General features: G+C 39.4%; 2 protein-coding genes and 1 pseudogene across 2 annotated transcripts in view; 2 read left to right on the plus strand and 1 right to left on the minus strand.

The window, feature by feature from the left end:
• NLN (neurolysin) overlaps positions 1-18,889 on the minus strand; it is a 103,317-nt gene extending 84,428 nt beyond the window's left edge. Inside the window, exon 1 of the mRNA XM_039255535.1 lies at positions 18,715-18,889. Within this exon, the coding sequence (XP_039111466.1) occupies positions 18,715-18,755 (41 nt within the window). The 5' untranslated portion in view covers positions 18,756-18,889. The remainder of the gene's footprint in view (positions 1-18,714) is intronic.
• Positions 2,182-6,700, plus strand: LOC120247558 (annotated as a pseudogene).
• A 167-nt stretch (positions 18,890-19,056) lies between the features above and the next one.
• The window catches only part of SGTB (small glutamine rich tetratricopeptide repeat containing beta), a 46,572-nt gene continuing 39,875 nt past the window's right edge, over positions 19,057-25,753 (plus strand). Inside the window, exons 1-2 of the mRNA XM_039255500.1 lie at positions 19,057-19,230; positions 20,358-20,479. Of these exons, the coding sequence (XP_039111431.1) occupies positions 20,380-20,479 (100 nt within the window). The 5' untranslated portion in view covers positions 19,057-19,230; positions 20,358-20,379. The remainder of the gene's footprint in view (positions 19,231-20,357; positions 20,480-25,753) is intronic.

The raw sequence follows: 25,753 nt of genomic DNA on the forward strand, positions 1-25,753 counted from the left end.
AATGGTCAACAGACACATGAAAATATGCTCAAAATCATTTATCATCAGGAAAATGCAAATAAAAAGTACAATGAGATATTATCTCACACCTATCAGAATGATTAAAATTAACAACACAAGCCTGGGTGGCTAAGTCAGTTAAGTGCCTGACTTTGGCTCAGTTCATGATCACATGGTTCTTGAGTTTGAGCTGTGCATTGGGCTCTGTACTGACAGTGCAGAACCCACTTCAGATGCTCTGTCTCCCTCACTCTCTACCCCTCCCCTGCTCGCTCTCTCTTTCTCAAACATAAAATAAAAAAAAAAAAAACATTAAAAGCATTTTAAAAACTCCACAAGAAACCACAGGTGCTGGCAAAGACATGGAGAAAGGGGAACCCTTTTGCACTCTAGTGGGAACGTAAGCTGGTAAGTCACTCTGGGAAATAGTGTGAAGGTTCCTCAAAATCTAAAAATAGAATTACCCTATGAGCCAGCAATTGCACTACTGCGTATTTATCAAAGGATACAAAAACACTAATTCAAAGTGATACATGCACCCTGATGTTTATAGCAGCATTATCTACAATAGCTAAATTATAGAAACAGCCCAAGTGTCCAATGATTGATGAATGGATAAAGAAGATATGGTGTGTGTGTGTGTATGTATGTATGCGTGTATATATATAGCATATATAATATTCCTTTTTATATCATTGTATATATTATATATGTCATTATATCATTTATATACATATAAATATTACTCAGCCATAAAAAAGAATGAAATCTTGCCATTTGTAATGACATAGATGGATCTAGAGAACATTATGCTAAGCGAAATAAGTCAGAGAAAGACAAATACCCTATGCGTTTCACTCATATGTGGAATTTAAGAAACAATACAAATGAATAAAGGGAAAAAAAAAAAAAAAACACAAACCCAGAAACAGATTCTTAACTATAGAGAACTGATGGTTACCAGAGGGAAGGGGAGTGGGAGGGATGGGTAAAATACGTGATGGGGATTAAGAAGAGCTCTTTTTTTTTTTAATTAAAAAAAAATTTTTTTAATGTTTTTATTTACTACTGAGAGAAAGAGACAGAGCATGAGCATGGGAGGGGCAGAGAGAGGGGGAAACACTGAACCTGAAGGAGGCTACAGGCTCTGAGGTGTCAGCACAGAGCCCAAAGCAGGGCTCAAGAACTCACAAACCGCTAGATCATGACCTGAGCTGAAGTCAGAAGCTTAACTGACTGAGCCACCCAGGTGCCCCAAGGAGAGCTCTTGTCCTGATGAGCACCACGTTGTTGCATAGACATGCTGAATCACTATATTGTACACCTAAACCTAATACTAGACTGTATGTTAACTAACTGGAGTTAATTAAAAGAAAAAGCAATAAAGCAAGAAGGAAAGAAGGGAAAGAAACAAAGAAAGAAAAGAGGAAGGAAGGAAGAAAAAAAAGGACTGGCTGGCTCAGTCCATTAAGCGTCTGACTTTGGCTCAGGTCATGATCTCACCATCAGTGAGTTGGAGCCCTGCTTTGGATTTTGTGTCTCCCTCTCTCTTTGCCCTTCCCCCACTCACAATCTTTTTTCTCTCTCTCTCAGAAAACAAAAACAAAAACAAACAAACAAAACCAAAACACACATTAAATATTGAAAAAAAAAGAAAGAAAAAATAAAGATTAAAGAAAAAATAGTGTTCATCTCTTTCTGTATAAATATGCAATTGACCAAGTGTCAATTTTTTATTTAAAAAAGCCCTCCTCCCCCCTATTACAGAACTGTGCACCAACTATTGTAATAATTATCAAGTATATATAGGTTTATTTCTGGACTCCGTTCCTTCATCCATTTTTCTATTCTTGAACCAATACTGTAGTGTGTTTTGTTTTGTCTTGTAATGACTGTAGCTTTGTAATACGTTGGTATTTAGTAGCTTAAATCCTCTCACTTGATATTTTTCAAGTTTGTGTTTTGTTATTCTTGGCCCTTCATGCTTCCGTTTAAAATTTGTCAATTTCCACAAAAACTTCTTCTATGATTTTGATTGGGATTTTATTGAATCTAAAGGTTAAATTAGGGGAAAGTGACAATTTTACCATATTCAGTAGTCTACCTTTCTGTGCTACCCAAGGTGGGGATGATATGGCATTGTGCTGTGTTCCCGTTGTAACTTAAAGGGAAATTTCTACAATGTCTAGAGCCCTTGATGTCCTACAATTGAAAGAGGAGAATGTCCTCAAATTCCTTGCAGCAGGAACCCACTTAGGTGGTACCAACCTTGACCGCCATTTGGAATGGCATATCCACAAAAGGAAAAGTGATGGTATCTACACCATAACAGAAGAGAGCATAGGAGAAGCTTCTGTTCGTAGCTTGTGCCACTGTTGCCATTGAAAACCCTGCTGATGTCAGCGTCATATCATCCAAGAATACTGACCAGCGAGCTGTGCTGAAGTTTGCTGCTGCTGGCCACATCACTCCTGGAACCATCACTAACCAGATCGAGGCAGGCTTCCAGGAGCAGAGACTTCTGGTGCTTACTGATCCCAGGGCTGACTACCAGCCTCTCAGAGAGGCATCTTATGTTAACTGACCTACCATCACTCTGTGTAACAGACTCTCCTCCGTGCTAGATGGACATCACCATACCATCCCTTGCAACAACAAGGGGGCTCACTCAGTGAGTCTGATGTGGTGGATGCTGGCCTGGGAAGGTCTGCGGACACATGCCACTATTTACTGTAAACACCCATGGAAGGTCATGCCTGATCTCTACCTCTACAGAGATCCTGAAGAGACTGAAAAGAGCAGGCCACTGCTGAAAATGCTGTGACCCAAAGCAGCCCTCAATAAATATAAAAGAACTGAGATCATACCATGCACAAATTCAGATCACAATACTATGAAACTTGAAATCAAACACAGGAAAAAGTCAAGAAAACCTCCAAAAACATGAAGGTAAAAGAACAACCTACTAAAGAATGAATGGGTCAATCAGGCAATTAGAGAAGAAATTTAAAAATATATGGAAATGAATGAAGATAAAAATACAACAATTCAAACCCTTTGGGATGCAGCAAAGGCAGTCCTAAGAGGAAAACACATTGCAATCCAGGCATATCTCAAGAAACAAGAAAAATCCCACATACAAAATCTAACAGCACATCTGAAGGAACTAGAAGCAGAGCAGCAAGAACACCCCAAACCCAGCAGAAGAAGAGAAATACTAAAGATCAGGGCAGAAATAAACAATATAGAATCCAAAAAACCCAGTTGAACAGATCAATGAAACCAAGAGTTGTTTTTTTGAGAAAATAAACAAAATTGATAAATCTCTAGCCAGGCTTCTCAAAAAGAAAAGAGAGAGTACCCAAATAGATAAAATAACTAATGAAAATGCATTTATTACAACCAATCCTTCAGAAATACAAGCAATTATCAGGGAATACTATGAAAAAATACATACCAACAAACTGTACAACCTGGAAGAAATGGAAAAATTCCTAAATACCCACACACTACCAAAACTCAAACAGGAAGAAATAGAAAATTTGAACAGACCCATAACTAGTGAAGAAATTGAATCAGTTATCAAAAACCTCCAAACAAATAAGAGTCCTGGATCAGATGGCTTCCCTGGGGAATTCTACCAGAGTTAACACCTATCCTTCTCAAGCTGTTCCAAAAAATAGAAGGAAGGAAAACTTCCATACTCATTCTATGAAGCTGGCATCACTTTGATTCCCAAACCAGATGGAGAACCAGCAGAAAAAGAGAACTACAGGCCAATATCCCTGATGAATATGGATGCAAAAATTCTCAGTAAGATACTAGCAAATTGAATTCAATGGCATATAAAAAGAATTATCCACCATGATCAAGTGGGATTCATTCCTTAGTTATAGGGCTGGTTCAATATTCACAAATCAATCAATGTGATACATCATATTAACAAAAGAAAAGAACCATTATGATCCTGTCCATAGATGCAGAAAGAGCATTTGACAAAATACAGCATCCTTTCTTTCTTTTTTTTTTTTTTAATGTTTTATTTATTTCTAGGAGAGAGAGAGAGACAGCGTGAGCAGGGGAGGGTCAGAGAGAGAGGGAGTCACAGACTGAAACAGGCTCCAGGCTCTGAGCTGGCAGTCAGCACAGAGCCTGACACGGGGCTCAAACCCACGAACCGCGAGATCATGACCTAAGTGAAAGTCAGACGCTTAACCAACTAAGCCACCCAGGCGCCCCTACAGCATCCTTTCTTAATAAAAACCCTTGAGAAAGTCAGGATAGAAGGAACTTACTTAAACATCATAAAAGCCATCTATGAGAAGCCCACAGCTAATATCATCCTCAATGGGGAAAAACAGAGAGCTTTCCCCGTGAAATCAGGAACACGACAGGGATGTCCACTCTCACCACTGTTGTTTACCATAGTGCTGGAAGTACTAGCATCAGCCAAAAGACAACAAAACGAAATAAAAGGCATTAGAATTGGCAAACAAGAAATCAAACTTTCACTTTTTGCAGACAACATGATTTCTACATTGAAAACCTAACAGACTCCACCAAAAGTCTGGTAGAACTGATCGATGAATTCAGCAAAGTTGCAGGCTACAAAATGAACGTACAGAAATCAGTTGCATTTTTATACACAAATAATAAGGCAACAGAAAAAGAAATAAAGAAACTGATCCTATTCACAATCGCACCAAGAACCATAAAATACCTAGGAATAAACCTAACCAAAGATATAAAAGATCTTTATGCTGAAAACTATGGAAAACTTATGAAGGAAATTGAAGAAGACACAAAGAAATGGAAAAACATTCCATGCTCATGGGATTGGAAGAATAAATATTGCTAAAATGTCAATGCCACCCAAGCAATCTACACATTCAATGCAATCCCAATGAAACTTGCATCAGCATTCTTCTCAAAACGAGAACAATTCTAAAATTTGTATGGAACCACAAAAGACCCTGAACAGCCAAAGTAATATTGAAGAAGAAAACCAAAATGGGAGGCATCACCATCCCAGACGTTAGCCTCTACTATGAAGCTGTGAACATCAAGACAGTATGCTATTGGCACAAAAACAGACACACAGACCAATAGAATAGAATAGAGAACCCAGAATTGGACCCGCAAAGGTACGGCCAACTAGTCTTTCACAAAGCAGGAAAGAGTATCCAATGGAAAAAAGACAGTCTCTTTAACAAATGGTGCTGGGAGATCTGGATAGCAACATGCAGAAGAATGAAACAGACTACTTTCTTACACAGTATACAAAAACAAACTCAAAATGGCTGAAGGACCTGAATGTGAGACAGGAAACCATCAAAACCCTAGAGGAAAAAGCAGGAAACAACCTCCTTGACCTGCACCACAGCAATTTCTTACTTGACACATCTCCAAAGGCAAGGGAATCAAAAGCAAAAATGAACTATTGGGACCTCATCAAGATAAAAAGCTTCTGCACGGCAAAGGAAACAATCAACAAAACTAAAAGGCAACTGAAGGAATGGGAAAAGATAGTTGCAAATGACATATCAGATAAAGGGCTAGGATCCAAAATCTATAAGGAACTCACCAAACTCCACACCCGAAAAGCAAATAATCCAGTGAAGAAATGGGCAGAAGACATGAACAGACACTTCTCCAAAGAGGACATCCAGATGGCCAACAGACATATGAAAAGATGTTCAACGTTACTCATCATCAGGGAAATACAAATCAAAACCACAATGAGATACCACCTCATGCCTCTCAGAGTGGGTAAAATGAACAAATCAGGAGACTATAGCTGCTGGTGAGGATGTGGAGAAATGGGCACCCTTTTACGCTCTTGGTGGGAATGCAAACTGGTGCAGCCACTCTGGAAAACCGTGAGTTGGTTCCTCAAAAAATTAAAAATAGAGCTACCATATGACCCAGCAATAGCATTGCTAGGAAATTTACCCAAGGGAAACAGACATGCTAATGCATAGGGAAACATGTACCCGAATGTTTATAGCAGCGCTTTCAACAATAGCGAAATCATGGAAAGAGCCCAAATGTTCATCAACTGAGGAATAGATAAAGAAGATGTGGTTTTATATATACAATGAGAAAGAATGAAATCTGGCCATTTGCACCAACGTGGATGGAACTGGAGGGTATTATGCTAAGTAAAGTCAGTCAGTCAGAGAAAGACAGATACCATATATTTTCACTCATAGGTGGATCCTGAGAAACTTAACAGAAGACCATGGGGGGAGGGGAAGGGAGACAAACCATAAAAGACTCTTAAATACTGAGAACTGAGGGTTGATGGGGTGGGGGAGAAAGGAAAGCGGGCGATGGGCATGGAGGAGGGCACTGGTTGGGATGAGCACTTAGTGTTGTATGGAAACCAATTTGATAATAAATTATATTTAAAAAAAATAAAAAGAAGAAAATGCTGTGACTAAGGAGGAACTTCAAGGTGAATGGACTGCTCCAATTCCTGAGCTCACTGCTTCTCAGCATGAAGTTGTAGACTGGTCTGAGGCATGCAGGTGCCCTCCCTCTGTGCCTATTCAGCAATTCCCTACTGAAGACTGAAGACTAGAGCACTTAGCCTTCCACTGAAGACTGGACTGCAGCTCCCAGTGCTCAGGCCACTGAATGCACAGGACCAACTACTGACTGGCCTTTAGCTGATCTTCCCCAAATGCAAACAAAATGACAATAAGGTGGACAGAAAAAAAAGTTTCTATATTCAGTAGTCCAATCACAAACTGACATGTCTTTTCATTTACTTGGATTTTTTTTAGATCTGTTTTTTAGAACTTTCTTTTCCATTTACTTAGATCTTCTTTTATTTTTTTTCACAAGTGTCTTGTAGTATTCTCTGCTGTTTTACATTTATTTGATTTGTTCCTAGATATTTAAAGGTTTTAATTCTATTTCTACTTATATAATTTAAAAAAATTCACTTCTCAATTGTATCTTGCTAAGGCATAGACCTATAATTCAGTTTTTTATGTTGATCTTGTATCCAGGAATACAAAGTATTCATTCTAATATTTTATCCTTTGAAGGCTCTATACAATTATGTCATTGCAAAATAAAGACAATTTTATTCCTTCCTTTCCAATCTTTACATCTTTTTTTTCTTAAATTATTACACTGGCTAAGCCCTCAAGGACAACACTGAATATACATAGTAAAAATGGCCATCTTTGCCTCATTCCTCTGTTAAGTTTCTCCTGATTCACTTATAAGTGAAAACATATGGTATCTGTCTTTCTCTGCCTGACTGACTTTGCTCAGCCCAACACTCTCAAGTTCCATCCACGTTGCTACAAATAGCCAGATTTCATTCCTTCTCATTGCCATGTAGTATTCTATTGTATAGATAAACCACATCTTTTTTGATCCATTCATCAGTTAATGGATATTTAGGCTCCTTCCATGATTTGGCTATTGTTGAAAGCACTGTTATGAACATTGGGGTACATGTGCCCCTATGCATCAGCACTCCTGTATCCCTTGGGTAAATTCCTAGCAGTGCTATTGCTGGGTCATAGGGGAGTTGTATTGTTAATTTTTTGAGGAACCTCCACACTGTTTTCCAGAGGGGCTGCACCAGTTTACATCCCCAGCAACAGTATAAGAGGGTGCCTGTTTCTCCACATCCTTGCCAGCATATGAATGGATATTAAATTTTATCAAATTTTTATGCGTCTAGCAAAATAATCACATGGGTTTTCTCCTTTATTTCATTAATTGGTTAATTTCATGGATTGATTTTCTAATTTTTTCATATTTACAAAAACCCAATGGTTTTTCTTTGTATTATCCTCATGAATTTTTGGAATGAGGGTTTAGAGACTTATAAAATTAGTTTGGAAGTATTGACTATTTTTTGCTTCTTTGAAAATGTTTATGTATGACTGGCATTATTCCTTAGATATTTGGAAGAATTCAGTGCTGAAGCCATATGGGTCTAGAGTTTTCTTTGTGAAAATCTTTCAACACAAAGATTGTTTCTATAATAAATAAAAGATTTTCTATCTCTTTTGGTTTCCATCTTAATGTTATATTTTTCTTTTTTTTAATGTTATATTTTTCAATGAATTTTTCCAGTTATCTAAATTTTCAAATGTATTGGCAAACGCTTCTTTATAAATACTCTCATCTTTGTACAATCTTTAGTGATATTCCTTATTTTACTCCTTTTATTTATGTATATGTATTCTCTCATTTTTCTTGCTAAACAAAGTTGATCAATTTTATCATATATTTTTTTAAATGTTTTATTTATTTCTAGGAGAGAGACAGCATGAGCAGGGGAGGGTCAGAGAGAGAGGGAGTGACAGACTCTGAAACAGGCTCCAGGCTCTGAGCTGGCAGTCCGCACAGAGCCGGATGCGGGGCTCGAACCCACGAACCGTGAGATCATGACCTGAGCGAAAGTCGGACACTTAACTGACTGAGCCACCCGGGCGCCCCAATTTTATCATATTTTTAAGGAACAAACTTGGGCTTTGTTGAATTTCCCTATTGTATGTTTGTTTCCTGTATCATTGATTTTTGCTTTTTATTATTGCCCTCTTTCTATTTTCTTTGGGTTTAAACTGCTGTTCCCTTTCTGTCTTCCTGAGATAAAAACTCAAATCTTTCTTCTTTGCTAATGTATTTAAAGATACAATTTTTTTTTCTGAACACTACATAAGCTATTAATAGATTGCAAAAATATCTACAAATTTTTCCCATCTTTGTTAGCACAACCTACTATAATATAATTCAGCAGTTTTTTCTTCTTTTTAAAAAATTTAAAATTTTTTTTTAGTAATCTCTATACTGGGGCTCAAACTTAGGACTCAAGCCCCTGAGTGGGGCTCAAACTCAAGATCCTGAGATTAAAAGTTACATGCTCTTCCAACTGAGCCAGCCAGGTGCCCCATAGCAGTTTTTTCCATCAAGGGGTGTCTCCGCCCTTGAGTCTAGTTTTGGCCATGTGGCTTGCTTTAGTGAAAAGATATTGGCAAATATAAAACAGAGACTTGTAATGCTTCTTGTCTCCCCTTGTTGTGATTGGAAACTTGGGACCACCAGGTAAATGAGAGCAATGCTTCCATAAATATTTTTGTTGCTACATCCTTATGTATGGTGTGGCATACTCAAAGCATAAAAACCCTACTCCTAAAGGGTAACCCTTCTGCACTGCTGGTGGGAATTCAAACTCAAGTAGCAACTCTGGAAAACAATTTGGAGGTTCCACAATAAAAATAAAGGGGTGCCTGAGTGGCTCAGTCAGTTAAGTGTCTGACTATTGATTTCGGCTCAGGTCATGATATCATGGTTTATGAATTTGAGTGCCACATTAGGCTCTGTGCTGACAGTGTGGAGCTTACTTGAGATTCTCTCTCTTTTTCTCTCTCTCTCTCAAAATAAAATAATAAACCTTAAAAGTAATTTTTAAAGTTAAAAACAGAATTACTCTGTGATCCAACAACTGCATTACTAGGTATTTACCCAGAGAATACAAAAATACTAATTCAAAGGGATACATGTACTCTGATGTTTATAGCAGCATTATCTACAATAGTCAAATTATGGGAACAGCCCAAGTATTTATCGACTGGTGAATGGATTAAGGAAGATGTTGAACTGTGTGCATGTGTGTGAATATATGCATATATATACATATAATATATACGTATACACCCCCCCCACACACACGGTAATATTACTCAGCCATAAAAAAGAATGAAATCTTGCCATTTGCAATGACATGGATGGAGCAAGTGGGTATTATGCTAAGTGAAATAAGGCAGTCAGAGAAAGACAAATACCGTATGAGTTCCACTCATGTGGAATTTAAGAAACACAACAAATGAGCAAATTTGGGGGTGGGGAATGGAGGAAGAGGCAAACCAAGAAAGAGACTCTTAACTACAGAGAACAAACTGATGGTTACCATATGGGAGGTGGGTGGAGGGACAAGAAGAAAAGATAAAAGCCGTGAGTCAGGAAAAGAATTTTCCTTTTGGTCTTGAGCATAAATAAGATTAGGTATCAAAGACACCAGCTATGTGTGTCTGGGAAATAAGAGGGTATTCTTTTGAGTGCCAAGTAGGTGGAATGGGACAGGATCTTTCAATGTACACTGTGGTAAATCAGAAACCCCAATTTTGTAAGCTGGAGTTTCTCATACTTCCTTCAGTTTATGTTGATTTTCATTTTGTTTCACTTAATAATTAGAAAAGTCACTTAGAAAACATTAGTATTCATGGCAGATAAAGGTTTCAAATATACAAGATGAAAGATAAAAGTACTAGAAGAAAAATTAGGTGATTTAAAAAAGTTATAATCTTTGGGTAGAAGGGCTTTCTAGGCATGTGACCAAAGGCAAACGTCATAAAAGAAAACCTGATATACTTGATTACATAAAAATTTTTAACTTCTGACAAACAAAAAGCAGTAACAATCCACCCCAAAATTCAAAGACCAAAAAAAAACCCAAACAAACATTGCAACATCTATGAAAGGCTATTACAAGTTAATAACCTGAATTTAAAAACCTCCGAAGTCCAACTAGGTAATTCACAAACATGAAAATAATAGCTAATATATACTGAGCTTTTAATGTGCCAATATTTTAAATGCTAAAATTTACATGCTAAAATGACCTCCTTTTCACTTCTCTATGTATCTATAACTTATAATTGACTTTGCTGCTCCTCCCATCAGGATACAGTCTGTCTACCCATTTCCTGTACCTGGGCTGGCCTTGGGAGTTGCTATGGCCAGCAGAATGTAGCATAGTTGATGGTATGCCAGTTCGAGCCCAAGCTTTGGGAGGGCTGTACACACATCCACTCTCATGGAACCCTGCCATCGCCATGAGAACAAGGCTGAAGTAGCCTCCTGCAGGATGAGAGAAAAGGTGAAAGAGAGCCAAATGGCCCCATCTTTTGCCATCCTAGATTCCCAAATATATGAGACAGCTCAGCCAAGATCAGCAGAGCTGCCTACACAATCCATGGCTGATAGGTGGAATGAACCTGGTCAAGATCAGAAAAACTGCCCAGCAAACACAAACATTTATCATTATACTCCCCTGAGATTTGGTTTGCTACATAGCATTATTCTGGCAATAGTAATGGATATAGTCAAGTAATCAAAGTACTCTATATTTACTTTCAATCTTAAACAGGTGATGTGAGACAATAGAGTATATTGGTCTCTGCCCCTGGTTCTCGGCTTTGAGCTCTTAAAACCCTTGTTATTTCCTACATGATAAGAGCACTAGGGTCATCTTTTGTTGTAATAATTGGTTTCTGACCCTGGTTCCTGACACAGGGCTTCCAAAAGCCTTGAAATTTCCTGGGTGATAGGAGTGTCTTTTGTTCTGAGGAGTAACTGGACAGGCTCCTAGATGAGGGCTGGCCACCAGAAAGACAGAGCCATGATTCGAAGATTGGAATTTTTAGACTTGCATCCCATTCTCTTGAGAAGACAGAAGGACTGAAAATGGAATTAATGACAGATCATGCCCACCTCAGGAAGCCTCCATAAAAATTCCAATATGGGATTTGGAGAGCTTCCAGTTTGGTGGACACAACTTCCATGTTCCAGGATGACGTACCCTAATTTCAAAGGGACGAAGCTCCTGTGCTCAGACCGCAGTATCTCTTCATCCTTTATAAAGGTTATAATACTATCCTTTAATGAACTGGTAAACGTGATTCCTGAGTTCTGGGAGCTGCTCCAGCAAATTAATTGAACCCAAGGAGGGAGTCATGGGAACCTGAGATTTACAGCAATAGGTCAGAAGCATTGGTGACAACATGGACTTGCAACTGGCACCTGGAGTTGGACAGGGGACTTGTGGGGCCAGCCCTTAACCTGTGGGACCTGATGGTATCTTCAGGTAGACAGTGTCAGAACTGAGTTAAAATGCAGGACACCCAGCTAATGAGGCAGAGAATTGCTTGCTGTGGAGAAAACTTCCACACACATTTGGTGACCTAACTGTCATAAGGGAAGAGTTCTGTGTGAGTAGTAAAAGGCCTCCCAGGAGAAGGGAGAACTGTTTTTCTAATACAGAGGAGTACAACTTTTCCCTCTCTTATCTCCTCTCCTACTCATCTGTCTGACCTGTACTCCGCTCCAGGCACAATGGCCTCTTCACTTTCTCAAACACACCAGGCCCAGCACCAGCTTCTCACTGAGCCCTATCCTGTAAACTCACCAATACTCAATATCCATCTTTCCTACCTTAATTTTTGCCCCCTAGCACATTTTCCCATTTAATACATGGTATATTTTCCTTAGCTGTCTCTCAAGCTACATAAACACCAGGATTTTGGGTTGCTTTGTTCACTGCTGTATCACTAGACCTAGAATAATGTTTGGCACATAAAAGCCACTCAATAAATATTTGGTGAGTGAAAAAAATCAGCCAATCAATTTCAGTTTACTGATGAAGAAATAAACACAGAGAAATTAAGTAACTCTGCCTAAGATCACAGTACTAGTCAGTGGCAGAGCCAAGGAGGCTCCAGATTAGTCTAGTCTAGAATATTATACTACCTGCCTTTCTATGCAGAGCGTGGCATATACATATGTATCCAATAAGCATCAACTTCCTTGGTTCTTCATACTTTAATCTAGGTGCTTCTCTCCATAGAAGTTCTCTGTTTTGTCTTTTTTTTAAAAATATTTATTTTTGAGACAGAGAGAGAGAGAGAAAGAGAGAGAGAGATGGGCAGAGAGAGAGGAAGACAGAATCCAAAGCAGGCTTCAGGCTCCGAGCTGTCAGCACAGAGCCCCATGTGGGGCTCGAACTCATGATCATGACCTGAGCCCAAGTTGGACGCTCAACGAACTGAGTCACCCAGGCACCCCTGTTTTGTCTTAACCAAAAAAGTGATACTATTTTAACATGAGAAGATACCAGGATGTGTCTGTCCAAAACCAGGGGTAAAGAGCGAAAACAAAAATCCTCCTTTACAGCATTTTAAAATGCATTTATACAAATAATGTGTAACCTTTGATATTTCTAACTTAAATCATTTTTTTCATTAGTATTTTGTTTTTCTATTACCATTGTCCTAAAATTCTGGAGTTTCCATCTACTGGATTTGAGGAGACAATCTCCGTTTTATTTAATTACAGTTAAGATACATAAATGTTAAGTTTATGAATAACTATAATTTGTCTGACTTTCTAAGACTTCCCATACGAATAAATTCTCACATCAGAAAACAACTTGGCACACCTGGGTGGCTCAGTCAGTTAAATGGTTAAGTGTCTAACTCTTGGTTTCGGCCCAGGTCATCTCCTCTTTTGTGGGATCAAGGACCATGTCAGGCTCTGCACTGACAGCAAGGAGCCCGCTTGGAATTCTCTCTCTCTCTCTGCCCCTCTCTCACTTGCATGTGCATGCTCTCTCTCTTAAAATAAAAAAAATATATAAAAAAAAAATGAAAAAGAAAACAAAGAAATTTTTGGTCTTCAGATCACAAGTCCTGAATTTTTATTAGAGAATTAAACTCACCAAATAAACTCTCAAAAAAATGCAAGTAAATGTAAATTATAATATGAAAAGTTTTGGAGCACTTGGCTGGCTCAGTTAGTTGAGTGACTTTGGCTCAGGTCATGGTTCATGAGTTCAAGCCCCGCATCTGGCTGCTCATTGCTTTAAGTGTGGAGCCAGCTTCGGATCCTCTCTCATGTTTTCTCTCTGCCCTTCCCTCACTTGCATGGGCGCACACGCTCTCTCTCTCTCTCAAAACTAAGCATTAAAAATATATTTAAAAAATAATAAGAAAAGTTCTACTTAACTAATTGGTAAGGATAAAAAAATATTAAAATGCTCAGTGTTGGTAATCGTGTAGGAAACTAGGATTTACACAGTCCTTGGTAAAAGTGAAATTTGGTCAAAACGTTTTGGAGAAAAATAGGAAAGTAAGTACCAAAGGCCTGAAAGATGTGCATCAAAGGCCTGTGATGTACCAATTCCTTTGCTAAAAACTTACACTGATAAATAATTAAGGATTTGGAAAAAGACCTAATAGCAAGAATGTTTATCTAAGCACTATTACTCAGCAAGAAGTTGGGGATAGTTATAGCCAAAAGTAGGGATTAACTGTCATACAGTTCCAAAAGGACTGTATTGTAACTGTTTATATTATGGAAGAATGTCTATAGTATATAAAACTTACAATAAAAACAGTATAATATATTTGTTTTTAAAAAAAGTCTATATGTAGAAAAGATTTTGGAAGCTGTTAACACTTGGTTCTTCTGGATTGGTATACTTGTTTCTTTCACTTGTCAATATTTTCTGGTTTTCCACAGTGAACATGCTGTCATAATTTTTAAAACCAAGGAATGAGGAAAGTAGGGTCATTATAGATATAATCTGGGCTAAACACTGTTGAGTCATCTTTCTCATCTGTTTTCTTGATTATGCCATCCATCCCTCACTCTATAGTGTACATTAGATTTTGCTTGGCTCAAATCCTATGCAGTCTGGATGAGGTAGGAAGGGAAATTCTCCTGGTTTAATTGCTATGGCAACAGAAGTTGAAAGAAATCTTAGGTATCATTTTGTCTAGTCCTTTTCATTTTACAAAATAAGGGATTTGAGAGAGAGCCAAGATAATGAGTGATATACTTAAGGTCACAGGTTATCTCAACAGCAAGCACAACCAGTCGTCAGATTCTTGGTCCCCCCATTCCCAAGAAATTAGCCTAGTATCCCATCGATGATCCTGGCTGTTCAAAGGGCTTTGGGAAGAGGATATACAGCAGCTCTGCCAACAGGAAAACACAAGAGAAATAATAAGTCAGTAAATAAAAACCTGGTTACTTTAAAACACTAAAATGAACTCCCAAGTGTCAGAAGAAATTAGGAAAATTCTATCAAGAGAATACAGAGGCCTCCCATGTTGCCTAGTATTGACTGTTTTTGGAGGATACAGTTAGAAACAAAGATTCTGTAATGAAGTCACTCACAAGTGTCGTAAATTAATGACTACTACTGTATATGTTGTTTATATTATCTTGTTAAGTAATAAAATAGTCGGTATACTTAGTTGATTACCAGCTTTTTAAAAACAGTTTATAAAAAATAAAATAAAAAAAGTTATTTATTTATTTTGAGGGAGAGAGAGAGTGGGGGAAGAACACTTGAGTGGGGGGGAGGCAGAGAAAGTGAAGGAGAGAGTATCTAAGCAGGCTCTGCACTATCAGCACAGAGCCCATAGTGGGGCATGAACTCAAAAATTGTGAGATCATACCCTGAGTCAAGATCAAGAATCGGACAGGTAACTGACTGAGCCACTCACGCACCTCTGATTATCACCTCTAACAAAATAATTGCATGGCTTTCTATATATTTATTTTCTTCCATGCATAAACAAAGAATCTGAGTAATAAGGAGGACCTGGGTGGCTTAGTCAGTTAAGTGTCTGACTCTTGGTTTCAGCTCAGGTCATGATCTCATGGTTCATGGGTTCAAGCTTCTTTTTGGGCTCCGTGTGGAGCCCACTTGGGATTCTCTCTTTCCCTCTAGCTCTGCCCCTCCCCTGCTCCCACGCCTCTGTTTCTCTATCTCAAAATAAATAAATAAACTTAAAAAAAAAAAAAAAAGAATCTGAGTCACACCTACCAGTGGTTCTCAAAATGTGGTTTGCAATCCTTGGGGATGGGAATATAGAGAGGGGTTCTTGAGACCATTTCAAGTCATCTGTGAGGTTGAAAGTATTTCATGATAATACTATGATATTAACTTTTTTTTTCACTTAGTCAACATTTGTACTGATGGTAAGAAGCAAAGGTAGATAAAATAATTGGCACCTTAGAACAAATCAAGGCAGTTGCACTAAAATGTCTTACAGTCATACTCTACAACCACTCATGCTAAAAATTAATGTCAATTTTACTTTTATGAAACAGTAAAATATTTAATTTTATTAAATCTCAATCACTGAATGTAGATGTGTGGCAATGTATGCATAAAGCATATACTTGAGTACAATGGCTATCCATAAGATCTGGTTGCCCAAACCCGAAGCACCTGTGCAAATGATTAAGTTGTGAGCTGAAATAGTTGCTTTTCTAACTTGGAACACTGTTTGTGTTTGAAAAGATGAGTGACAAACTATGGTTAATCAGACTCAAGTATTCGGCAGAAATTCTCTCAAAAAAGGTAACAAAGTGAGCCTGTCACTTCAAGGAACTGACAGTATTTGTTACCAATGATAAAATTTCAACTTTCAAATTAAAGTTTAAATTTTGAAAAATTGTATCTGCCATGGTGAACTTGCTAGCTTCCTAATACTTTAAGACATTTGTGATGAGATGGATGATGATATTAGGGAATATTATTTGATATTGTATAATGTAATATATCAACATTAGGAAGATCTGTATAACAGAGTGAACTGCTATTTTCCAAAAAACCAATGTTTGATACTCGAAAATCATTATGGGTAAAAGATACAAATTAAAATCTAACATAGACACATGGATTTTTATGTAACAGAATAAGAAAAGTACATTGATAGTTTCATATTCTGCATTGCAACTAATCTTAAAAAACTACCGCTTATCAAACTTTGATATGAAATAATGCATATCCATGATTACTTTTAAAAAGTAGTTTTAGGGGCACCTGGGTGGCTCTGGCATTTTAAGTGTCTGACTCTTGGTTTCAGCTCAGGTCATGATCTCACGGTTCGTGGGCTCAAGCCCCATGTCGGGTTCTGCACTGACAGTGCGGGGCCTGCTTGGGATTCCCTCTTTCCTTCTCTCTCGCCCCTCCCCCATTCACTCTCTCTCACAAATAAATAAATATTTTTAAAAAGTAATTTTTTCAAGTACATATGATAGGTGGAATTTTTTTCATCTTCTTAAAACTAAAACAGTGTAACATATAAAATGCAGAAGCAGATGTAAGAATTCAGCTATTTTTTATTAAGTCACACATAGCCAAAAGATGGAAACAGCCCAAATGTTCACAGACGACAAACAAATGTGGTACATGGAAACTTAGAAACATTATGGTAACTCAAATAAGGCGGTCACAAATACTTGATGATTCCATTTATATGAGGTACCTAAAAAAGAAAAATTCATCGAGACAGAAAGAAGAGTGGTTACCAGGGATGGGAAAGAAGAAAATGAGGAGTTACTATTTAGTGGGTACAGAGTTTCACTTGGGATGATGAAAAAGATCTGGGGATGGATAATGGTAATGCTTGCCCAAAATGTTTAAGTTCTTAATGCCACTGAATTGTGCACTTAAAAATAATTAAAATGCCCAATGTTAAGTTACATATATTTTACAACAATAAAAAAAGCTGAAGAAAAGGAAAAAAACCCCACAAGTCTACTCTTCTTACCGACGTTTTTGGGGGAGTTTTGGAAAATAGTTACTTTTCACTAACAATGTTATTCGTGCATGTAATGAGTTTGTTACTGTTTTATAAATTAATAAATACTTTAAGAATTCCCTAGTTTTCATTTCTAATATGGTAAATATGGACAGATCTAGCATAACCCACAAAAACAAAAGCTCTTAGGTCTTCACAAGTTTTTGTCTTGGGACTAAAAAAGATGAAAACTGGTGTCTTAGTATTTTTCTCTCTTCTCACACCTGCATTATGTGAGTATCTTCACTGGTTGGTATAGCTGCATTTGAAGCAGTATCACTTGCAGCCTGCAGACTAAAACGACGGTGTGAAATATGGTCAAAACCATCCCATTAACTCTTTATAATTACTACTGTCCCTTGGATGCACCTTCAGTATACGGTCTGTGCAAACACAAAGCTCCGCACAGATGAGTGTTCACGTACAACAGAAAACTGTTAAAAAGCTAAAATGCTGGACATTTTCCAAAGTAGTTTTGTAAGTATCTAGCAAGAAACCTACATTTCCTTTTTTCTGTTGGATCTTCATTAGCATGTACAGTTCAGACTGGATTTGGGAATGGGGGTGGTAGAGGCATTGTTTCTGAAAACCACTCTATCTAGCGCATCCATGCAAAGAATTTAATTCTCTCACCATCTTGCTACTGGTCTGTTGTAGAGGGGTGTGGCTTGGGAGCTAGAAGCTATCCAAAATAGCAGCTGAGGCTGCCCCAAACCGTGTCCAAGCAATAATTTCCTCCATTTTGGGCCAAGTCAATTTGCCCCAGCAAGAGGCCGAATGTTTTATGGGGAAGAGGTCAATAAAAAGATTAGAAAGCGTGGACGGAGAAAAGCCGCAAAACCACGGCAGTTTCATCTTGCACGGACGTTAAACGATTTGTATGCTAATGATGTGCGTGAGGGGCAAATTAAAATCGCTGTGCCTGAGTCTACAGCCGCCGGCACTTTTAATAAGAGGTCTGCAGTTCTGGAAGGGGGGCGGGGCGGAAGTCAAATGATTTTCTTATCCGAACCATCTTTCTGCATTCATTTTGGGCCAGGCCTGTGACCAGTCTCGCTGACTGCAGCTGAGGCAGTCCCAAACAAAGGGGAATGGATGCCCTCCCGAGGGAGCGGAGAAGGGAAAGGTGGCCCCAAGTTCCCGCGCCAGGTGTCCCTCAGGGTAGAGCATGAGGGCTGCGGGGAGGGAGGGTCCCAGGAGCGGCGGAGGGGTGCGCTCGGGAAAGCCTGAGCACAGACACCTGCACCGACAGGACAGAAGACAACGCCCGGCCCACCGTCAAGGTTAACCCGCGCACCGGAGGTACCTGTGGAGGCCTCGCACAGCCGAAAGGCACCGGGAGATCATGGGAGCGCCGAGAGGCGGCGGCGGCGGCGGGCGCGTTGTCCTCCGGTTTGCGGCTGAGGGAGGCGGGACGCCGGGGAGCCAAGAGGCGGCCTAGCTGAGGAGGCAACAGCGGCGGTGGCGGCCAGCCTGCCCGCGCCCTCCCACGTGCGGCAGCACCACGCCGGCGCCCACTTGGGCCCCGCCCCCCGGCTTGGGCCCCGCCCCCCGGCTCGCGCCCCGCCCTCCCGGCTCGCGCCCCGCCCCTCACTCCTGGCACCGCCCCGAGGGCGGTTCTGGCGAGACCCAGTGGCCAGGAGCAAAGCGCACTGCCGGGTGGGCTGAGGGGCGGCGGCGGCCTGGGAGCAGAGGAAGTTTGGGCGACCGCCGGCGCTGCTGCGATCGGGAGCCAGACTGAAGCCCAGAGGACCAGGGTACGGGCGGACCGGCTTACGGACGCCCGCGGGCCCGCTGCGACCATCTCGCCTCCTCTTGCCTGGTAAGGGGCTTCTGTCTGGGATGGGTGCGTCTCCTGCCGCCCCAGGTGGGGCCTGCACCGCACACCCGCAGCAAACCCCGCCTGGGCCGCAACGAGGCCCGGGTACCGAAGGGAGGAAGAAGGAGGTCGATGTGTTATGGGGAGAAGAAGGGAGGATGTTGGATATCTTCGTTTCCCTTCCTCTCCCCTTCCATCCCCCATTCTTTTTTCACCTTCTGCCCTGGGGCCTTATTTAGTACTTGCAACCCCATGGCCTAAAGACTGGGCTGGCCTTTAGAATAAGCCTAGAAATAATAAACACCCTGGCGGCGGGTACCACACCCTGGCTTTGGATTAGGGAACCTGGGGAACAGATGGATGATGCGATTTAGTGGAAATAAGCCATTAATGCCGGCTGGCCCTGCGCCACTGTTTGGATACGATAGTATTCCATGTGAATGAACATGACCCGGAGCTTCCAGCTTGTCCACGAGAGCACAGCTACTGCAGAGAGCCCTGGTCGGTGTGTACTATCCATCTACTTAGGCAATGATGTTCCGACATGTCTAGATTAAATGGAAATGCCATTTTTATTAAGAATGACACTCAGTAGTTGCACGACTTTAATATATTTCCTCCTCAGATAACAGTCTCAGGCTACAAAAGTTGGTGCAGCATAAATTATGCATACATTTTTAAAAATCTCATGAAATAGAGGAAGATTCTCATTGTAGATGGGCTTCTGAGTCAGCAGTATGAAATCTACCTCAACTTAGTACTGAGGCCTTTTGGGAATTTCTACCTATGTATCTATACCCCTGTCCTTATCCTTATCTGTACCATATATACTGTTAAGATATAGTGAGATATTCAGTGAGTGTCTAAGCTTGTGTTGTACATGTTTTGAGACAAATTCTACTTTTGCAAGTTTTAACATAATCTAATACTACTAGGTCTAAATGAAAATTTGTGATATATTATCATAACAATACTTTGTATTCTCCTGACTTTAGAAAGAAGAATGAAGGTAATGCAGGTTTTGTTTTTGCTTTTTACTTTTGATGTAATTTATAACCGTTGTTATTTATAACCTTCCTGACTGATTCTTTAAAATAACTTAAATCAGTGTTTTCCCTTTTCTTATCAAGGAAAAGCATTTAAGCCTTTAAAATGTCCTCTATCAAGCACTTAGTTTATGCAGTTATTCGTTTCTTACGGGAACAAAGTCAGATGGATGCTTATACTTCGGATGAACAAGAAAGTTTGGAAGGTAGGCAGCTGCTTTTTATATTCATTTGTATATAATTATAAATAAAGACTAAAATAGCTGTAAGTCTGACTTTACCATCTATTGTAACAAAATCAAAATGTTTTGTGGATCTTTCAAGAAGAGAGAGCCTGTATCCATTTTATGAGTGCTTATTTGGTTGCAATTAACAACATAATAGGAGGACTGTTGTTCACTCATTGAACACCTACTATGAGTTAGAACTCTGCTGTTCATACTGTGGGGCATTTTTTTCTTTATAGTAACTGTCACGGTAGTATTATCCTCATTTAAAAGATAATAAATGAAACCAGATAGGTTAAGTAATATAAGAGCGAAATGTTTGAGATTTAAATCCTGGCTTTTACTCTGAAGATCTTGTCTCTTCCTAATAGGAAAATGTCCCATTTAGGATTAATATATGAAAATACCTTGGTCATCATAAAAGCAGTATGTGAAAACCTAATAATTACATCACAATTAAGCTTTAACAACTTTCTATTTGGGGACTTGAAAATGAGAGGATTTTACCCTCAATCAATCAAATACAATTTGATTTTGTCATCTTAAAGCTATTTCTCCTATAAAGGGGATACCTCTATTAATTTCAATAGGCACTTCTATTGTGAATATGCTTTTAAGAGGTGGGAATGAAAATTGGGCATTTGCTCTAAATCTGCTTGCAATCTGGTGAGATGCTGACTTTCCAGGTGGCAGTGAGGGGAGCAGGTGACACACAGTTGGAGAACATTGCAGTCGGTTCATTTCATATTAAGATCTTTTTGTCCTCGGTTAGACTATGTGAAGATAAAGGTGACTGGTTATCTATAGAAAGTGTTGGTTATGGTTTCTCGGTAGTAAACACAATTACTTAATAAAAGATGTTTCTTTCTAATCAAAGGCAGTATAATACTTTTAAGGGCCAGAAAGAAAATTGAGAGGTTTTTAAAAATCAAGATGTTCTGTCCTATTTTTAGGATGGTCTTCAGCCAAAAATATGTGCCTTCATCTGTTTGTTATATATGGCAGTTAGAAATGGTGCCAATTGTTTTTGACCGACCCCTATTTTTGACTCTGTGAGTCTAATTGAGTATGAAATCATGTGGAGAAGTCTGCCCACCTTCTAGACATTTAAAAAAGCCCTAGGAAAAGAGCCTGAGTTCTAATACCAGCCTCACCATAGTGGTGAAGTATAGTGTTATCAGCTTTGAGCTTTTTCATCAGATTTTGTCTCCCACACCTAATCGTTGTCATCTACTGACATCTGCTTCATGTGGCTCCTCCCCTCTGTCACTCTTTCTAGTACTACTCCTATCTTAATTCTTGGCAATTGCCAAGTGTACTCATAGGTGATTCTTTGAGTTCTCTCAACAGTCTGTTCCATGACCTCTCCTCCAGTGATCTCAACCACTCAGTTGCTTAGCCATACCCTAGACTAGTGGTTTTCAACTCAGGTTGATTTTGCATTGTCTGGAGATATTTTTGATTGTCACCAATGGAGGGCTGCTTTATGGCATCCAGTGGGTTGAGGCCATGGATATTGCTAAACATGCTATAATGCACAGGATGGCCCCCAAGAAGAAAGTCCAAAATGTCAGTAGTGCCAAGGATGAGTATCTCTTCCCTGGATATTATCATTACCAAAACCGCATTCTCTCCATAATCTCTATCGTCAGCATAACACTTCCTGACTGACCACTACTACCTGTCTTTCCAACTCCCTCCCTCTAGAATCCCTATCTCAACAATTCTTTGACCCTACCAATACCTCCAGTATGTTGATCCCTTACCTTTCATACCCCTTGTCTTACTCCATTTAAATTCCATGGTTTATCATTATGTTCATGCATTGTGTATCTACCCCTTTCTTGCAAAACCCAACCTTGTTTAAATTCAGCTCTCCACCTACTCTGCGCTCATATCCATACGACTTTGTATAGATGGGGCAAAACATATAACTTTGCCAACTGATCCCACTTTTATTTCATCACCGTGAGCCTCAAGTGGACCTGTAATGCTGCCTGGCAATCACAATATCTCTTTGAACATCATTCATACTTTTGCTCTCCCAGAACACCACTTGAACACTTTCTCATGTCTTCTCAAACTCTCAAACCTCCTCCTCTGTACTCACTGTTAGTTCATGACCTTCTTTCCTACTCTACCAAGCAAGTTGAAGGAATAAGAAAACAACTTCTACAGACTCTCCCTACCCCATCTGTCCACACATCAACACGTACACCCCTACATACTCAGCTTGCTTGCCTAACTATTACCATATGCTATGAACTAAATGTGTTTTCTCAGAAGTCATATGTTGAAACCTAATGCCCAGTGTGAGGGTATTAGGAGGTAGAGCCTTCATGATTAAAGCTACTGCTCTTATAAAGTGACCCCAAAGAACTCCTTTACTCCTTCTGCTACGTGAGGACACAGTGAAGAGGTGCCATCTGTGAACTAGAAAGCAGGTTCTCACTAGACATTGAATTTATCAGCACCTTAATCCTGGACTTCCCAGGCTCTAGAACTATAAGAAATTAATTTCTGTTGCTTATAAGCCACCCAGTTTATGGTGTTCTGTTAGAGAAGCCGAAACAAGACTAACATACAATAGATGAACTAACCATTGTGTTTTCTAAATGGAACTTCTCTACTGGCACACTGGATCTGATTCCATCCTGTCTCACCTATTCTGGGACATCACTCTAGTTCTTCTACCCTTCTTGTCTTACATCAGCAAATTTTCACTCTGTGTTGGATCATTTTTATCGCAATATACTTTTCATTATTTCTCCTTTCCTAAAAAAAGCAAAAACAACAGCTAATTACTTTCGCCATATTATCCCCCTACTTCTGAACCACTGCCTACTTTTATTGTCTTGCTTTTGCTGGAAAACTCCTTGAAATAATTATTTATACTTGCTTTTTTAAATTCCTCTCTTATTCTTTCTTATACCCATTCCACTTAGGCCTTTGCTTCAGTCTCACCACTCATACTCTTCCCATCAAAGTCATCAGTAATTTTTGAGTTATTTAATTCAGTGGTCAGTTCTCAGTCCTCATCTGTCTTATTAGCTGCCATTGATAAAGCTGATGATCTCTCTCATCTCCCAGCCCCCCACCCCTGCTCTGCTGTCCTATATTTGATTCACTTGGCTTCCAGGATACCTACTCACATTCTCTTAGTTTTCTTCTTGTCTTATTGCTTTCTCCTTCTATCTCCTTTGCTACTTTTTCTTCTTTTCCCTGATCTGGAGCACCCAAGGGCTAGTGGTTGATCTACCTTCTCGTCCTTATCTATACTTACTACTTTTTATTTTTAAACATTTTTTCATTCTTGAGAGACAGAGACAGAGCGTGAGTAGGGGAGAGGCAGAGAGACAGGGAGACACAAAATTTGAAGCATGCTCCTGTGCTGACAGCTCAGAGCCTGACATGGGGCTTGTCCTCATGAACTGTGAGATCATGACCTGAACCGAAGTTGGACAATTAACCGACTTAGTTAACCAACAGGTGCCCCTATACTTAAGTTTTTTGATGATGTCATTCAGTTTCTTGGCATTTAGCAAAGACCTTCCTTCTGAACTGCAGATTTTTATATCCAGTTGCCTACTAGATATCTTCACTTTTATGTCTAATAGGCATCTCAAAGTGAACATTTCCAAGACTGAACTCCTAAGCCTCCTACCCAAAATCTGTTCCCTATCTCAGCTGATGGCAACTCTAGCTTTTCAGTTGCTTAGACCCAAAACTTGGGCATTGCTCTGAAGTCTTTCTCTTAGACTCTGCATTTAATCATTTAGTAAATCCTGTCGGCTGTACCTTCAAAATATATCTAGAATCTTATCATTTCCTCCCACCTCCACTGATGTCACCCATGGATGGAATTAAGTATTCTCATCTTTTTTAATGTAATAGCCTCTAACTGGTCTCTCTGCCTCTATTCTTTCAGGTTTGTTGACTATTCACAATACAGCTACCAGTGATATTTTAAAACAGTATGTCAGGGGCACCTGGCTGGTTCAGTCAGTAGAGTATGTGATTCTTGATCTCAGGGTTATAAGTTCCAGCCTCACATCAGGTGTAAAAGTAAAATGCTTAAGTGGTGCCTGCATGCCCTAGTCTGTTAAGTGTCCAACTTCGGCTCAGGTCATGATCTCTTGGTTCATGGGTTTGAGCCCCATGTTGAGCTCTGTGCTGATAGCTCAGAGCCTGGAGCCTGCTTCAGGTTCTGTGTCTCCCTCCCTCTCTGTCCCTCCCCTGCTCATCTCTTTCTTTCTCCCTCTTAAAAATAAACATTTTTTTAAAAAAATTAAAATCTTAAAAAAAACCCAGAGTCTATCATTTCTCTACTCAAAATCTTGCAATGACTTCTTCATGCTACTTAGTCATTGTTTAAAGTATATAACTCGAGTTTCTGTGATGTGTTGTTCACAGACTAGTCCCCTTTCTCGTTTGGCTTTAAGCAAATTGGCTTCCTTACTCTGAATACACAGAATCCTCTTTCCTAAGGGCTTTTGCTCTGGTGATTTTTTCGGCTTAGAATGTTATTCTTCCAGATAACAGTAATACCCCCATCTTCTTTGAGTCTTTGTCAAATATCTTTTCTACATGAGGCCTGCCCTGGGCATGCCGTTACATCTGGAGCCTGTTTCCTTGCTTAGCTCTCCATATTCCCATCTCTTCACCCTGTTTTACTTTTTATTGCTTATAGCTTAGCTCTCCACCCCTGTCACCAAACGTCAGCCCCAAGAGGTCAGAGATCTTTTCTGTTTTATTCACTAATCTTTGTAATGCATGGAGAAAAGTACTTGACACATTTAAGTACATGTAATGTAGTGTAAGTACAGTAAACATGTGTTGAATTGAATTGATGAATTGAATCGAGTGATTCTGGACATATCAGTTAGTTGGTCTCTATCTTAATTTCTAAGTCTGTTAAGGGAAACTATCTGCCTCCTCTCCATCAGATAGATTTGTTAGGAGAATTAGAATCAGTCATGGCAGGCAGCTAGCATATGGAAGCTTTTGAATAAAGTGTTGTACAGGTAGGATGTGGTAGATGTTGAATAGAGTTCTTCACTGTCCTCTCCTTATCTGTACCAAACACACTATTATTGTTTGGTGCTAAAGTGGAACAATAATTATATACAGTATTTAAATTTGTATGATGTATTCATGAGTACAACCTCCTGAAAGGAGGATTGAATGTAATAATCCTTGTTTCATAAGTGAGAATCTTGAGGTAAAAGTAAGATAGATTATTGTGCCTAGGTT

This window comes from Hyaena hyaena, unplaced genomic scaffold (assembly GCF_003009895.1).
Source record: "Hyaena hyaena isolate Hyena2069 unplaced genomic scaffold, ASM300989v1 scaffold_530, whole genome shotgun sequence".
Classification (NCBI taxonomy): domain Eukaryota; kingdom Metazoa; phylum Chordata; class Mammalia; order Carnivora; family Hyaenidae; genus Hyaena; species Hyaena hyaena.